We start from the raw sequence: 17,422 nt of genomic DNA, 5'->3' as shown, positions 1-17,422 counted from the left end.
CCACAATTTGAATTTTAGTGTGAGTATGTTTCAGGTAGATTTGAACTTCGTGATTTTAATTTTTTTTTTTAACGTTTTTTATTTATTTTGAGACAGGGAGAGACAGAGCATGAACAAGGGAGGGTCAGAGAGAGGGAGACACAGAATCTGAAACAGGCTCCAGCCTCTGAGCTGTCAGCACAGAGCCTGATGCGGGGCTCGAACTCACGGAGTGCGAGATCTTGACCTGAGCCGAAGTCGGCCGCTTAACCGACTGAGCCACCCAGGCACCCCGAACTTCGTGATTTTAAAATAGCATAGGCTAGGGGCGCCTGGGTGGCTCAGTTGGTTGGGCGTCGGATTTCGGCTCAGGTCATGATCCCGCACTTTGTGGGTTCCAGCCCCGCAGGGTCTGTGCTGATGGCTCAGAGCCCGGAGCCTGCTTCAGATTCTGTGTCTCCCTCTCTCTCTGTCCCTCCCCTGCTTACACTCTGTCTCTCTGTCTCCTAAAAATAAATAAACATTAAAAAAATTTAAAATAGCATAGGCTAAAAATATTAGTACATCTGTCTTTATGCTCAAACTTTGAAATAATGAAAACCTCCCAAAGTCCAAAAAAAAAAAAAAAAAAAGTCCCTCGAGACCACACAGTCTCAGTGTTGCATTTCCAGTGATTTGGATACAGGGTTTCCAGGCTGGGTAGCTGGTAGACAGAAGTGCCCAGGCCCAGGGTCTGCAGCGCCGGCCCCTGCATCTGTGGGGGCACCTCTGAGGTGGTTACTGTTGTTACGTATGCACTACATATGGCACTTGTAGGGGATCAGAATATAGCACCCCAGAATGGGCCAGGTTGTCATAAGAATTATCATAAGCTGAAGATAACTGAGAAAGAGCAGACCCCAAACTTTGCCTCCTCCTGCGGGTATCAGGGAGGGCAAACACCATCTTCGTCACTGGGGGCTCTTCTCAGAATGGTTACAACAAACCTGACCCGATACAACCCTTACCTTCCTTTTAGTCTCCCCCCTGTCTTCACCTGCCCACAGTTTGCCACACTTAAAAGCCTGGACTTCTTTTCCTTTGCCCTGTCACTTCTCTTCAAGTTTATTGTCCTGTTAAGACTCCTTTGAGTACTCAGCACCGAGTTTCCCCTACCTGTATGCATTAATAAACTCTTGATATCTTGCTGTTCTCTTGTTTTCTCTTGTCAATCTGTCTTTTGTCAGTTTAATTTTCAGGCTCTACCCACCAAACCAAGGAGGGTATAGGAACAAATCTTTCCCCTCCCCTACACTCTCATTGTTATCATAACTCAAAATTTCTAGAAGCTCTAACAATAGTCTCCAGTAGTTATGCTGAGGCTGAGCTGTGCTCTGAAGGTCAGTGCTTGGGACTCCTGGTGCTGACTGATATTCTTCTTCTTTTTTTTTTTTAATTTTTTTTTTTTTAACGTTTATTTATTTTTGGGACAGAGAGAGACAGAGCATGAACGGGGGAGGGGCAGAGAGAGGGAGACACAGAATTGGAAACAGGCTCCAGGCTCCGAGCCATCAGCCCAGAGCCTGACGCGGGGCTCAAACTCACGGACCGCGAGATCGTGACCTGGCTGAAGTCGGATGCTTAACCGACCGCGCCACCCAGGCGCCCCTGATATTCTTCTTCTTCTTCTTCTTTTTTTTTTTTTTTTTTACATTTATTCATTTTTGAGAGACAGAGAGAGAGCACAAGCAGGGGAGGGGAAGAGAGAGAGGGAGACACAGAATCTGAAGCAGGCTCCAGGCTCTGAGCTGTCAGCACTGAGCCCGGGTGCTGACTGATATTCTAAATGACTCGTGCTGAAGCCGAGAAAATGAGGAAAAGTGTATCAGGGATAAAAATCAGCTACACTGGCCTTGGGTGTTCATTTCAGTGGCTCATTGTTTGGGAATTATTTGAGTTTTGAATTATGCTTGGCCTTCAGGGACATAGCTCATAAATAAGATGCCACAACCTTGTGTATATTTGAGAGATTATTTGACTCACATGTGGTTAACTCCTGGAATCTGTTTCGCTCACCGTTTTTTCTGACCAGCACAGGGCCTTGTAGGGGAGGAGGAAAACAAACCTTTTTTTTGCCCTCTCAGGTACAATGCCTGGGACCTGTGAAGCCAGGTTAGCAGGATAAAGGTGTAATCTGCATGCATATAGGAACCAAGTGGTTGGAATGAATACTTATATATACCTGATTTAGAAGGGGAGAGTAAAGGGGGGGGGGAAGAAAGGCTTCTTATGGGAAAAACCAATAGTGTTTTTTTGGAAGGACAAATAGATTTTCAGTAGAAGAGACAAGAGAGGTTTGTGATAATGTTTATCTATACAGGTCTATACAGGTTATCTATACAGGTGATGAGTGATCTTTTGACGTTATTCTCATTCAGAGTCGGAAAGTCCCCCTGAAGAAGGGATCTCCAGTAGGCTTCATTAGTGGGCCCACCCTATAAAGGAATTTATGGCAGCCGTATTCCCCAGTAGTTAATGCTTTTAGTCAGAAAAGGGAATCTCTAAGAAGGCTTTTTTTTTTTTTAATCTCTTAAATCTCAACTATTTTCAGCCTAAAATAAATCTCTATGCCAAACTGGCATCTTTTGGGGGTGGTGTATTCTGATCCTGTTCCACTGGGGAGAACCGTTTCCCCCTATTTATTTGTTTCAGGGTCTCACGCTAAGTGCGTGATCCACACCCTCTGTTGGTGTCTATTCTGTTCAGACGCCCTTGGCTCTGAGTCCCCTGACAAGATTAAAATGCAGTGGGTGAGGGGCACCTGGGTGGCTCAGTCGGTTAAGCCACTGACTTTGGCTCTGGTCACAATCTCACGGTTTGTGGGTTCGTGCCCCATGTCGGGCTCTGTGCTGACAGCTCGGAGCCTGGAGCCTGCTTGGGGTTCTGGGTCCCCATCTCTCTCCCTAACCAACCTCCCCCCCCCCCGCCCCACCCCTGCTTGCACTCTCTCTGTCTCAAAAATAAATAAACCTTAAAAAAAAATTAAAACACGGTGGGGGAGACTAGGCAGGTGCTGAGAGAGAACGGCGTGAGAGCAAACAGTTCCACGTGGTGCTGCCGTGTGGTGGGTGCCAGGTGGTGGTCTCTTCCAGAATTTTCCACGGGCTCTAAGGAGCCAAGTTCCTTTGTTCAGGCTGAGTGCTGGCTGGGTGTGGGCGTGGGAGGGCCAAAGAAACCTCTTAGCAGTTTTCCTACAAATGCTCCTCGGGAAAGTGCGGCCACATTCCAGAAGGTTTCACCCTCAGGACTACTTTTCTTTCACCGAAGAGTCTTCTTGTGGGTGTGGAGGTTCTTGGCCGGAGAAGGAACCGGCTCGGCCGGCCCCAGGCCCGTGCTGCCGCCAGAGATCAACAAGGTTGTCCAGGCCGGCGTCCTCGGGCAGGAAGGGCCCCCAGCCTGGGTAAGGGGACCTTCAGCCCCCAAGGGCTTGGCTCTGTGGGACTGAGAGACTGAGAGAGACAGAGAGAGAGAGAGAGAGAGGGGCCCAGAAGAGGAGCCAGGGCAGAGGGCCGAGGGGAAGGAGTGGTGGCCCTGGAGGCCGTGACCTTCTCAGGCCCCGCTGGGCGGCCTGGCTTGCTGTTTGGGGCTGGCTAATGATTAGCAGGGAAAATGTCACTCTGGGGCATGCACACCTTCCGGGAGCGAGGGGCCAGTGGCAGGCAGGGGCCACCTCTGTGTTTACAGCCCGGCCTGTGACGTGACAGGGCCATTTCAAGAGGAACTTCCTGCTAACCGGCAACCCGGGTGGAGATTCTCGGCGGCCACACAGGTTTGTTCCTGTGTTTACGTGGAGGGAGGACGGAGGCCCAGATGCCTCTGGGATCAGAGAACCTCTGTGACGCCGGAAGAGGAGAACTTCCTGCCCGAGGTGAGCCAGCTCCAGCCAGCGGTGGGCGTCTGTCCAGCAGGTCCACAGGCACCTGTCTCGGGCTGAGGGGCGGGTCGCTTTCCCCGGGAAAGTGTCCCAGGACCAAACACACACTCTTTGTTTCCCAACTTCCACCCAGTTAAACATTAAGAAAGCAGGCTGTTCGGGGAGTTCAGGAATTCAAGATGACTTCTGATGGAGCGAGAGCCTCCGTCATAGCACGCCGCTGTCTGGGGGCGGCGAGAGCTGAGAGCCAGCTGGGATTTGGGGGGGGGTCAGGATTCCAGGGCTGGAAAGTCACCGTGGCCCCATGGGTCATTCCCCGCACTTGTAAATGCCGTTTCTCCTCCTGTGGGAAGGAGAGCCTCACGGAAGTCTCCGGAAGCCCTCACGGGGGCCTCATTCCTGCAGGCAGGACAGCCCCTCCGGATGTAGGGGTGCAGGACGTGGGCTTGTCCGAGTGCAGTCTTTATGTATATTTAGGCACAGACGTTTGCAGCAAGCCCCTTGTGTGGATTTTGCTGTGACAGATTCTCACTCACCCTGACCAGCACCCAGCTTTCTTTTTGGGTCTTGGCGTCATGCTGCTGCCTGTAGCAAGAAGTGTGGCAGGCACCTTGGCAAAGCTCTTTCCAGGGACCCAGAAACGAGGGCTTGCGTGTGGGGGTAGCTGAGTGAGATAATGAAACGCGGCAGTTTCCTTTCCTGAGATCAGTGCGGTGGCCCCTCACACACCTTCCGTGTGGCTTTTGCCTTGTCAGGGCAGTAAGGGAGTGGTTGGAGGTTAACTCCTGTTTAGTACAAATAAAAAAACCTTTTTTTAATGTTTATTTTTGAGAGAGAGACAGTGAGAGTGGGGGAGAGGCAGAGAGAGAGAGGGAGACACAGAATCGGAAACAGGCTCCAGGCTTGAGCTGTCAGCACTGAGCCCAACGCAGGGCTCGAACCCATGAGCCGTGAGATCATGACCTGAGCCGAAGTCGGATGCTTCACGGACTGAGCCCCACAGGTGCACCAGTACAGTTTTTTTTTTTTAAAGTTATTTAGTTTGAGAGGGAGAGAAAGCGCAAGCAGGGGAGGAACAGAGAGAGAGGGACAGAGAGAGAATCCCAAGCAGGCTCAGCTCTGTCAGTGCAGAGCCCGACATGGGCTGGAACCCATGAACCTGTGAGATCATGGCCGGAACTGAAGTCAGTTGCTCCACAGACTGAGCCACCCGGGTGTCCTGTGTTTAGTACAATTTAGCAAGACTTAAGACTTTAAGAAGACTTTGCAGGTTTTCAACGAGAAGTAGGTACTTCAAGTCTTCCATAACAAAATGAATGGGAAGTGAAATCTCCGGGGTCTGTCCAACTATCCCACAGAGATGTTAACTTGCAAATTACCCGGCCATAGGTCCTCATTGAATTAAAGCGAAGGGACAGCTCCTTTCTGCACACATCCTTCAAATACCAGCCGGGCACAAATGCACTCCTGCAGCAATCCTGCCCCGGGGCTCCCTGGACCTCACTGGGCGCTTCTGCCCTGCCCGTCCCGGGGATTCTGCTGGGCTCTGGGGAAACAGAGTCACTGCTCTTACAGAGAAGAAGCCAGAACAGCGTATGAAGGACGGAGGCCGAACAGAGGCTTTAGAAAACACAGCACTCAGACTCGGCCTGACTCAGCACGGCTATCGGTATTTCCTAATGGACCTTAAACTTCGGCTGCAATTTCAATAAACACTGGGTCCAAGCTTGGCATTTATGGCCTTCGGTGAGATGCGTAATCTTCTCTACGAGGGCTCAGTGTCTCCCGCATCCTCAGCTGGGGTGTAGCCTTCTAGACGACCGGTCTAGCCACCGACTTGTCAGAGCAGTGTGCATCGAACCTTGCAAATTAGTAAATGATTTATTGGCACTTCATAATTGGGGACCTGGAGTCCGTCTGGGAGGGCTGGGGTTTCAGTCTGGCCTGGGTAGGGCTGCTGCACAGCTTGCCGCCCGGGCCTATTTGTGGAGCTCTGCGGGGTGTGTTTTAGACCCCGCGGGGGCCGGGGTCCCCACAGCGGCACAGACTTTGAACCTTGCGCTGTGCCGTGCACGCAAGTGGTTATGGTTTAGCACGCATGCTGAGTTTTGCCTTCCCAACACATCAGAGAAACAGAGGGGTGGAAACCCGCGTTCCTTCTCGTGAGCCCCGAATAGCCAGGATCACTGCTTCAGCGTGAAATGGGTTCCGCAGACGTGAGGTGTGGTGGTTACTTGTGCCTGTTTCACTTCCTGTGTTTGTGCTTTTGTGTTGCTGTGGGGTCGACCTCTTTCGGCTGTAGGAGAGGAAAGGGGACGGGAGCCCTGGACAGGTGTCAGCCCATTACAAAATCCCACAGCCGTGGGGAAGGGGGGTCTCTGATGAAACCCGGTGCCCCACATTTCAGAGGGAGGGTCCCCCCCGCCCCCCTCCCCAGTTGATGGGGCTGTGACGTCTGTGTGAATGCCAAAGCCAAAGTAAAAACCATCCCCTGGTTAGGGAGCGGTGCTCCACACGGTGGTGGTGTTGAAGACTGTGAAAGAAAGAGACCTTTTGCTGAGGCCAAGGGGCCATTGTTTTTGCGGGCAGTTCCCCACACGTTCAGTGGGTGATTTACCTTGCATGCTCCAGTGGGACCGCACGTTGCTGGTGTCTGTGTTGCATGGGCCTACCACAGGGAAGAAGGAAAAAGTAAAAATAAAAAGAGAACATGTAGGGATGGAGGGATGAGCAAGAGGTTTATCCAAGAACAAAGGGATTGGAAGGAAGGGCCAAGAGGTGCACACGACAGGTTTCCCATGAGCTGCCTAGGGCTCAGTCTACCCTGACCTCTCCTAGCTCCGACCTCTCCCCCTCTCCCTCACCCTTGACTCCACCCCAACGCCAGTGCCTCTCAAACATGCCAGGCATGGTCCCACCCCGGGGCCTTTGCACCTGCTGCCCCTGTGCTTGGAAAGCTCCTTTGCAGATATCCACGTGGCTGTCACCTCACCTCCTTCACTGTTCACGGAGCACCTTCTCGGGAGACTTTCTGTGACTTGCCTGTTTGTAATTACAGCCGGCCACCCCATGCACGCACACGACCCCTTGCAGACGTCCCCCTGTTCTCTCTCTCTATATGCCTTTTGGCACCTTCTAATAAGCTTATGTTCTATTCCGCCTGTTTTCCCTTTTGCTAACATGAACTTGTTATGGGGAGGATTTTTTTCCCCCTCAGTGATTAAAACATCATGATTGAAATGAAAAGCAGCAAGCCCTCACCCCTACATCCTGGTGAGTCAGTCAGCAGTAAGGCTATACCGTCTGCCTTCCATAACTTATACCTGGACTGGGGAGCAAGATCGTTTCATGCAGGCATTCTCCAACTTGAGCCTGGGCCAGAATTGGTTCACTGTTTAATTGTTTGGACAGATTTGTGTGCTCGCCCCTGGAGCTTCTGATCCAGCAGGTTTGGGGTGAGGCTGGTGCCACCGACCGTCCCTCTGCGGACACCCATGAGCCTGTAGGGGCTCCGCGTACTCGGGATGCCAAACGCTCGTCAGTGACAGATGGTTACCTGGCTGCTTTGTTTCCCCAGGGTGAAGAAGACGCATGGTGATGGAGGGCAGGTGGAAAGGCATCTCGACCGTGCTGGTCATCCTGGCTGGGCTGGCAGGTAGGGGTCTCCTGAGCTTGGTGGAATGTTCCTGGGCATCCGCTGGAAGTGGGCAGGAGGGAACCCGGAGGAAGCTTCCTGGATACGTGGCTGCCAGCAGCTTCTTCCTTGGGCCTTTCTCACTGCTTCCTCTTTCCACAGAAGTGTCTCTTTCCTTGGGTGCACTTCCTGCTCTCTTGACTGAATTTCCTACCGGTCCTTCCACTGGGTCGTCTCTGCTGTGAGCGTTTGCCCTTCCATTCCTCCCTGTAAGTCATTGTCCTGTCCTCTGCCTGCTTTTCTCTTCTTCCATTTCTATCTGGCCTTCAAGGAAGGCCCAATTCAGACATCACCTCCTCCCTGAAGCCCTCCTGACCTTGCCGTTTTCTGGGTAATAATCCCAGCTCCCATTTACTGACAGGGGAAGGGCCCACTGCTGTTTCTCCCATCAGCTTCTCCTCGTCCTGGATCGCCCCCAGGGGGTGAGTCGAAAGGGACTCCAGGGGGTCCCAGGCCAGGGTCTCCCGATCACACTCTGCTTTGCAGGAGGTGGAGCTTGAGACTGCGGGGTCCTTGGGGTGACTGGAGTTGGTTCTCCCAGCTTTCTTTTGATTATGTCTTGCCTAGACTTCTGTGCTTCGGGTGTGTTTGTCTTGTTTCCTGACTAGGTTTCAAACTCCAGAGGGTAGCCATCCTGTATTTCTTGTGCAGTGATTTCAAGGCATTGTACCGAAGAATGATGAACATGTAGAAAAGCTCACAAGTCACAGAAGTACAGCTTGATGAATTTTCACAAACTGAACACCTTTGTGTATTAACAGTGAGACCAAGAACCTCCCGTGAATGCCTCCCTTTTGGTCATTCTGATACCCCTCCCCCAATATTCGATATTTATTGAAAAACGGAAAAGAATGAAATAATATAGGGACTCTCAGAGTGTGTTACAGGCAATAAGGACTCTTTTGTAAGTTTTGGTTTGGAGTATGTTGAGACATTAAGCCCAGGGGCCAAGGCTGTGGTGTTAATGTGTATTTGAGGGCAAAGATGTTCAGAACGCCCCGACTCATAGTGCGCAGTGTGAGGTGTTTAGTAGGCACTTGATAAGCCCTGGTTTGTGGAGAGGAAAACACCAGCCCTGTTGCGTAGAGCTTGAGGACTTGTCCAGGGGCTGGCAAACCACGCTCAGCACTCATTTGAGGGATAAGGCTCCAACGTGGCTATTTCAGCCACGGTTGCAAAAATCTCTTCTGGCAGTTTAGCGGGGAGCTGATGTGCTGTGGGGTCTCTGGTTTTTCTGAGACATTTTCCATGAAGCTGTGTTTGGAACAAAGGGGAGGCTTTGGTGGAGGCCTGGAGATGGCTGTTCCAGGAGGGGAGAGTGTTATGGGCTCATTCGAATGGCCCCTGGGGGATGGGATCCATTGCTATGGACTGAGCACCTCGGATGCTTCATCTTGGAAAGTCTGGGGGTAGAGACACCTTCATTCGTAGACTTTGAACAGCTGAGAGCAACCTCCATGCACAAAGCGTTCCTGCCAGTCCTCTCCTCTCTGTCCTGCCCCAGTGCAATGGGTTATTTAGAACTCAACACCCTTATTTATTCGCTCAGTGGATATTGACTGAGGGCCTGTTATGTGCCATTTAGTTGTAGGCATTGTGATGTGGCAATGAAAAAACCAGGCATCGTCCCTGCTAACAAAGCGCTCAGAACCCCACAGGGGAATTAGGCACTTATTGGTAGAAAAATCAATATAAAGTTGCCATTGTGACAATTGCCTCAAAGATTTGAAAGCCAAGACTGGCATGCCAGACTGATCACTGCCCATGCAAAGGCCCTGGGGCCAGAAAGAGTTGGTGAGTTTGGTAAATTTAGGGTGGTCTGGTGGCTGGAAGGTGAAGTTTGGGGCCAAAGGAAGTTGATGGGAGACTAAGTGAAGTCTTAAGAGGATAATGTTAAGGGTTATCTGGTCTTTATCCAAAATGTACATGTTTAAAATATTTAAACTAAGTCTGAGTGTGGAGGTGGGCGGTAGGGGTGTCTTATCATGCTGGTGTGCTGGCTGCCGTGTGAACAGCAGTTCTGGGTGGTGGTGGCACAGCGGTGACACTCGAGCTTCCTGCCATCATCAGTGGGACTCTGCAGGTGCCTCAGGACCGCCGCCCCCCTTGTTTCTCAGTTCCCTTCTGACTTTCCTGAGTCCCATTTTCTCAGCTGCCTCACCAAAGCATTTCTCTGCTGCCAGATCCCCTGCACTTCCCTTTCTCCCTTTTGATTTTAATGGTCTGCTTCACTGTTTCTTTGCAGTGGTCAGTAAGAGGCAGGGGAAGGCGAGGGGTCTGCAGGTGCAGTGAGGGAGGCGGGAGGACAGTGGAAGAACAGAGGGGTCTGGCCTCCGACCTCCCATCAGGGAGACATCCAGCTGCTCCCCCAGGGAGCGGAGAAAAAAACCTTCGCAGAAAGCCGGTAGGATGCATGTTTGGGGTCCATTTATGGAGGGCCGGGCGGAGGCACGAAAGTGCTACTGTTGGGTGATTTCCGTTTTGCAGACAGGAGGATGCAGTGAGTGGACGGGATGTCTGGTCCCGCTGGCAGCCAGTCAATTATTCACGGAGGTGCCTGGTGGAGTAGGATCCTGGGGAGAGGAAGCAGAGGGAGGGGGGCTGCCGATGTGGGAACTGGAGAGTGTGAGTGTGAATAAGAATCTTGCAAATGGACAAACTCCCGAGTTGGGTGACCACCACAGCTGGTGGCCCAGGGGAAGTGTCTGGGAGGTGGGGGTGGGGGGTGGACACTGATCTTTCTTGTGGCTCTGCCCTGATTTGCCTGTTCGCTCTACAGAGTGAAAGGGGAACAGAGGGAAGAGGAGGATTTGTGTTTGGTGAAAGGCCTTACTGTCAATTTTCTCATATTTGTTCTGTGCAGGGCAGGGTTACACAACCCGCAGCTGATAGGATTCAGGGAGAGGAAAGGGGCTCCAGGACCTCGCATGATCAGGGTACAGCTTCTGAGTCAGGAGGCAGGGCTGAAGGCGAGTTTACCTATGGTGGTAGCCAAGACCGCTGGGGACGTGCTGTCCGGGGAATGTAGTGCTGACGATTTGGAGCCTCCTGTTTAATTTGTTAGAGGTCAGGTTCAAACTGCAACAAGAGTTTCCATTTGTTCTTCCTCCCTCTCACCTCCCACCTGGAAAGTAAGGTATGTGACCTGCACGTTTTCTTGGTCACAGGTGCAGTCTGGTGGCTCGGAGCAAACAGTGTTCCAGAGTGAAATAATCTCTCTACCTCGCACTAGGCAGTGAGGGAGCCATGATTTCAGATGGGTCTGCGTGTTGTGTGGGAGCCACTTAGATGGTACTCCTGGCAGGGCGGGCTTGGGTCTCAGCCACCTTGGCGCTCCCCACACCTGAGCCACTGGGCTCTGTCCATTTGACTCCCACCGTTCTGCATCATGAGTGGGGGGAGCGTGCTGTTGTCTCCCTGTGGAGTGGGGAGAGCTCATCTCTTTCCTCGGGGTGTAGATTTGGTTGTTTCCTTCCTTCTGTCCTTCTGAAGGTGCAGTTCAGGGCTCGTGGAAAGAGCCAAGTCGGCGCAGAGGCCGTGACTTTCCCTGGGGGATAATTTTTGACTTCTCTTCCTCAGGCTTTTTTCTTTTTCTAAAATCCCAGATCAAAGGGATCCTTGGATTAGAGAGGCCTGCCCCGGGATAAGGGAGGATGGCCAATAGGAGTTGTTATTTAGAGTCCCACTTTCTCTCTTTTCCCATCATGCCCAGAGACAGGAAAGAATAACCATCATGTTTATCCAAACACAGGAATAGTCTTAGCTAATTTGATCTTCCCTCAGTTCTGCCTCTTTGGAGCCTGTAGGTCTCTTTTCAGGACCCTTTTCTTGACCTTGACCCTGGCTGCCTTGCCCCCTGGTCCTGCTTGCCTCTGGGGCTGTGCAATAGTTCTTGCTCTCCCATTAACCTGTCCCTGTGGCAGACCGTGCATTCTGGGTACTCAGGTGATGCGTTAATGTGTCTGCCGTGTCCTGTCTTACAACTTGACCATATGAAGTTGGAAGGAGAGGTGGCTGCAATGATTTGGGGGCACTCAGGCTATATGGCAGGCTGCCTGGTGGACCCACAGGAATCCTACAGCTGCATAAGGTAGGAGGAGCCCTTTGGAGTCTTACTGGTGTGGCGGGCAAGGCTGAGGAGAAACCACAGGGTCTGGTCTGCTTAGGGGTCTATTTGCTATAAACTGAGTGAGATCAGAGGCGGAAAGAGTGGGCAAGAGTGGGAAGGTGTGAGTGTGGGTTCCAGCTCATCACTATGATGGCAAGTCCTGGATATTGCTTACCTTCATTTATTCATTTAAAAAACCAGAAGTGAAAAGAGGGGCATGAAGGTTTTGGAAGACTACCCTTTGCCGTGCAAGTTCTATGTTGAGTTATTATTATTATTATTTTATTAACTTGTTTTATTTTTTATTTTTTAAATTTACATCCAAATTAGTTGGCATAGAGTGCAACAATGATTTCAGGAGTAGATTACCTAATGCCCCTCCTCCATTTAGCCCATCTCCCCTCCCACAACCCCGCTGGTACCCTCAGTTCTCCATATTTAGGAGTCTCTTCTGTTTTGTCCCCCTCCATGTTTTTATATTATTTTTGTTTCCCTTTCCTTATGTTCATCTGTTTTGTCTCTTAAAGTCCTCATATGAGTGAAGTCAAATGATTTTGGTCTTTCTGTGACTAATTTCACTTAGCATAATACCCTCCAGTTCCATCCACGTAGTTGCAAATGGCAAGATTTCATTCTTTTTGATTGCCGAGTAATACTCCATCGTATATATATACCACATCTCCTTTATCCATTCATCCATTGATGGACATTTGGGCTTTTTCCATACTTTGGCTATTGTCAATAGCACTGCCATAAACATGGGGGTGCATGTGTCCCTTCGAAACAGCACACCTGTATCGCTTGGATAAATGCCTAGTAGTGCAATTGCTGGGTCATAGGGTAGTTCTGTTTTTAGTTTTTTGAGGAACCTCCATACTGTTTTCCAGAGTGGCTGCACAAGCTTGCATTCCCACCAACAATGCAAAAGAGATCCTCTTTCTCCACATCCTCGCCAACATCTGTTTTTGCCTGAGTTGTTCATGTTAGCCATTCTGACAGGTGTAAGGTGTATCTCATTGTGGTTTTGATTTGTATTTCCCTGATGATGAGTGATGTTGAGCATTTTTTCATGTGTCGGTTGGCCATCTGGACATCTTCTTTGGAGAAGTGTCTATTCATGTCTTTTGCCCATTTTTTCACTGGATTGTTTGTTTTTTGGGTGTTGAGTTTGAGAAGTTCTTTATAGATTCTGGATACTAACCCTTTATCTGATATGGCACTTGCAAATATCTTCACCCATTCTGTCGGTTGCCTTTTAGTTTTGCTGATTGTTTCCTTCGCTGTGCAGAAGCTTTTTATTTTGATGAGGTCCCAGTAGTTCATTTTTCCTTCTGTTTCCCTCGCGTTCGGATACGTGTTGAGTAAGAAGTTGCTGCGACCAAGATCAAGCAGGTTTTTGCCTGCTTTCTCCTCGAGGATTTTGATGGCTTCTTGTCTTACATTGAGGTCTTTCATCCATTTTGAGTTAATTTTTGTGTATGGTGTAAAAAAGTGGTCCAGGTTCATTCTTCTGCATGTTGCTCTCCAGTTTTCCCAGCACCACTTGCTGAAGAGACTATCTTTATTCCATTGGATATTCTTTCCTGCTTTGTCAAAGATTGGCCATTTCTGGGCCCATTTCTGGGTTCTCTATTCTGTTCCATTGATCTGGGTGTCTGTTCTTGTGCCAGTACCATACTGTCTTGATGATTACAGCTTTGTAGTATAGCTTGAAGTCTGGGATTGTGATGCCTCCTGCTTTGGTTTTCATTTTCAACATCGCTTTGGCTATTCGGGGTCTTTTGTGGTTCCATACAAATTTTAGGATTATTTGTTCTAGCTCTGTGAAGAATGCTGGTGTTACTTTGATAGGGATTGCGCTGAATATATAGGTTGCTTTGGGTAGTATCAACATTTTAACAATATTTGTTCTTCTTATCCAGGATCACGGAATGTTTTTCCATTTCTTTATATCTTCTTCAGTTTCTTTCATAAGCTTTCGATAGTTTTCAGTGTATAGATTTTTCACCTCTTCGGTTAGATTTATTCCCAGGTATTTTGTTTTTTTGTGCAACTGTAAATGGTATTGATTCCTTGATTTCTCTTTCTGTCGCTTCATTGTTGGTGTATAAGAATGCAACCGATTTCTGTGGGTTGATTTTATATCCTGCAACTTTGCTGAATTCATGAATCAATTCTAGCAGTTTTTTGGTGGAATCTTTTGGGTTTCCATATAGAGTATCATGTCATCTGCAAAGAGTGAAAGTTTGACTTCCTCCTTGACTATTTGGTTGCCTTTTATTTCTTTGTGTTGTCCGATTGCAGAGGCTAAGACTTCCAAAACTACGTTGAATAGCAGTGGTGATAGTGGATATGCCTGTCTTGTTCCTGACCTTAGGGGGAAAGCTCTCAGTTTTTCCCCATTGAGGATGATATTAGCGTTGGGTCATTCACATATGGCTTTTATGATCTCAAGTTATGCTCCTTCTATCCCTACTTTCTTGAGGGTTTTTATCAAGAATGGATGTTGTATTTTTTCAAATGCTTTCTCTGCATCTATTGAGAGGATCATGTGGTTCTTATACTTTCTTTTATTGATGTGATGAATCACGTTAATTGTTTTGCAGATATTGAACCAACCCTGCATCCCAAGTATAAATCCTGCTTGGTCGTGGTGAATAATTTTTTTAATGTATTGTTGGATCCAGTTGGCTAATATCTTGTTGAGGTTTTTTTCATCCATGTTCATCAGGGAAATTGGTCTTAGTTCTCCTTTTTAGTGGGGTCTCTGTCTGGTTTTGGAATCAAGCAAATGCTGACTTCATAGAAAGAGTTTGGAAGTTTTCCTTCCATTTCTGTTTTTTGGAACAGCTTCAAGAGAATAGGTGTTAACTCTTCCTTAAATGTTTGGTAGAATTCCCCTGGAAAGCCATCTGGCCCTGGACTCTTCCTTTTTGGCATATTTTTGATTACTAATTCGATTTCCTTACTGGTTGTGGGTCTGTTCAAATTTTCTATTTCTTCCTGTTTCAGTTTTGGTAATATATATGTTTCTAGGAATTTGTCCATTTCTTCCAGATTACCTTTTTATTGGCATATACTTGCTCATAATCTTGTCTTCTTATTGTTTTTATTTCTGTTGTGTTGGTTGTGATCTCTCCTCTTTCATTCTTGATTTTATTTATTTGAGTCCTTTCCTTTTTCTTTTGGATCAAACTAGCTAGTGGTTTATCAATTTTGTTAGTTCTTTCAAAGAACCAGCTTCTGGTTTCATTGATCTGTTCTACTGTTTTTTTGGTTTTGATAGCATTAATTTCTGCTCTAATCTTTATTATTTCCTGTCTTCTGCTGGTTTTGGGTTTTATTTGGTGTTCTTTTTCCAGGTCTTTAAGGTGTAAGGTTAACTTGTGTATCTGAGATCTTTCTTCCTTCTTTAGGAAGGCCTGGATTGCTATATACTTTCCTCTTATGACTGCCTTTGCTGCGTCCCAGAGGTTTTGGGTTGTAGTGTTATCATTTTCATTGACTTGCATTCAGTGACATCCATATACTTTTTAATTTCCTCTTTAACTTCTTGGTTAGCCCATTCATTCTTTAGTAGGATGTTCTTCAGTCTCCAACTATTTGTTACTTTTCCAAATTTTTTCTTGTGGTTGATTTTGAATTTCATAGCGTTGTGGTCTGAAAATATGCATGGTGTGAACTTGATCTTTTTGTACTTACTTAGGGCTGATTTGTGTCCCAGTATATGGTCTATTCTGGATAATGTTCCATATGCACTGGAGAAGAATGTATATTCTGCTGCTTTAGGATGAAATGTTCTGAATATATCTGTTAAGTCCATCTGGTCCAGTGTGTCCTTCAAAGCCGTTGCTTCCTTGTTGATTTTTTGATGAGATGATCTGTCCATTGTTGTGAGTGGGGTGTTGAAGTCTCCTACTAGTATGGTATTACTATCGATGAGTTTCTTTATGTTTGTGATTAATTGATTTATATATTTGGGTGCTGTCACATTGGCGCATAAATGTTTACAATTGTTAGGTCTTCTTGGTGGATAGACCCCTTGATTATGATATAATGCCCTTCTGCATCTTTTGATACAGTCTTTATTTTAAATTCTAGATTGTCTGCTATAACTATGGTTACTCTGGCTTTCTTTTGTTGACCATTAGCATGATAGATGGTTCTCCATCCCCTTACTTTCAATCTGAAGGTGTCTTTAGGTCTACACTGGGTCTCTTGTAAACAGCATATAGATGGATCTTGTTTTCTTATCCATTCTGTTACCCTATGTCTTTTGATTGGAGCATTGAGTCCATTGATGTTTAGAGTGAGTACTGAAAGATATGAATTTATTGCCATTATCATGCTTATAGAGTTGGAGTTTCTGGTGTTTTCTCTGGTCCTTTCTAATCTTTGTTGCTTTTGAGATATATATATATATATATATAAAATTTATTTTTTCATCTTTTCTCCCCTAAGAGAGTCCCCTTAAAATTTCTTGCAGGGCTTATTTAGTGGTCACAAACTCCTTTAGTTTTTGTTTGTCTGGGAAACTTTTTATCTCTCCTTCTATTTTGAATGACAGCCTTGATGGATAAAGAATTCTTGGCTGCCTATTTTTCTGATTCAGCACACTGAATATATCCCACCACTCCTTTCTGGCCTGCCAAGTTTCTGTGGATAGGTCTGCTGCAAACCTGTTCTGTCTTCCCTTGTAGGTTAGGGACTCTTTTTCCCTTGCTGTTTTCATGATTCTCTCCTTGCCTGAGTATTTTGTGAATTTGACTATGATATGCCTTGTTGATAGTCGGTTTTTGTTGAATCTAATGGGGGTCCTCCGTACTTCCTGGATTTTGATGTCTGTGTCTTTCCCCAGGTTAGGAGAGTTTTCTGCTATGATTTGCTCACATAACTCTTCTACCCCTATTTCTCTTTCTTCCTCTTCTGGGACCCCTATTATTCTCATGTTGTTCCTTTTTCATGAGTACTGATTTCTCTAATTCTTAAATCGTGCTCTTTTGCCTTAATCTCCCTCTTTTTCTCGGCTTCGTTATTCTCTGTAAGTTTGTCCTCCATATCGCTGATTCTCTGTTCTGCCTCATCCATCCTTGCCGCCGCTGCATCCATCCGTGATTGCAGCTCAGTTATAGCATTTTTCATTTCATTCTGACTAGTTTTTACTTCTTTTATCTCTACAGAAAGGGATTCTAATCTATTTTCGACTCCAGCTAGTATTCTTATTATCATGATTCTAAATTCTGGTTTAGACATCTTGCTTTTATCTGTGTTGGTTAAATCCCTGGCTGTCGTTTCTTCGTGCCCTTTCTTTTGGGGTGAATTCCTTCGTTTTGTCATTTTGAAGGGAGAAAAGGAATTAATGAGGTAGAAAAATTGAAATTAAAAAAATTAAAGTTAAAAAAATATTAAAATGAAACACACACACACACACACACACATTGAATAGATGGTGCTAGATCCTAGGTTTGTTTTGGTCTGGGTGTTGAAAGTGGTTTGACAGATTAGAGAAAAAAAGGTGGGGGGGGGGGGCGGAAGAAAAAAAAGGAAATCGTTTGAGAATTTGAAAAAATGAATACACTGAAGTGGGCTAAAATGAGATGATGGGGGTAAAATAGAATTGGAAAAAATTTACACAAAAGTAAAGAATATAGTAGGAAAAAATTAAAGAAAAATATTTTAAATAAACATTGAAAATCATGAATTTTTTCTTTTTCTGTATTCAAGAAAA

General features: G+C 47.1%; 1 protein-coding gene across 1 annotated transcript in view; it reads left to right on the top strand.

The window, feature by feature from the left end:
• Nucleotides 1-3,247: 3,247 nt before the first annotated feature.
• The window catches only part of IGSF5 (immunoglobulin superfamily member 5), a 50,713-nt gene continuing 36,538 nt past the window's right edge, over nt 3,248-17,422 (top strand). Inside the window, exons 1-2 of the mRNA XM_043593565.1 lie at nt 3,248-3,886; nt 7,470-7,547. Coding sequence (XP_043449500.1) covers nt 7,484-7,547 — 64 coding nt within the window. The 5' untranslated portion in view covers nt 3,248-3,886; nt 7,470-7,483. The remainder of the gene's footprint in view (nt 3,887-7,469; nt 7,548-17,422) is intronic.

This window comes from Prionailurus bengalensis, chromosome C2, assembly GCF_016509475.1.
Source record: "Prionailurus bengalensis isolate Pbe53 chromosome C2, Fcat_Pben_1.1_paternal_pri, whole genome shotgun sequence".
NCBI classification, from domain to species: Eukaryota; Metazoa; Chordata; class Mammalia; order Carnivora; family Felidae; genus Prionailurus; species Prionailurus bengalensis.
This window is presented reverse-complemented; position numbering and strand designations above follow the sequence as displayed.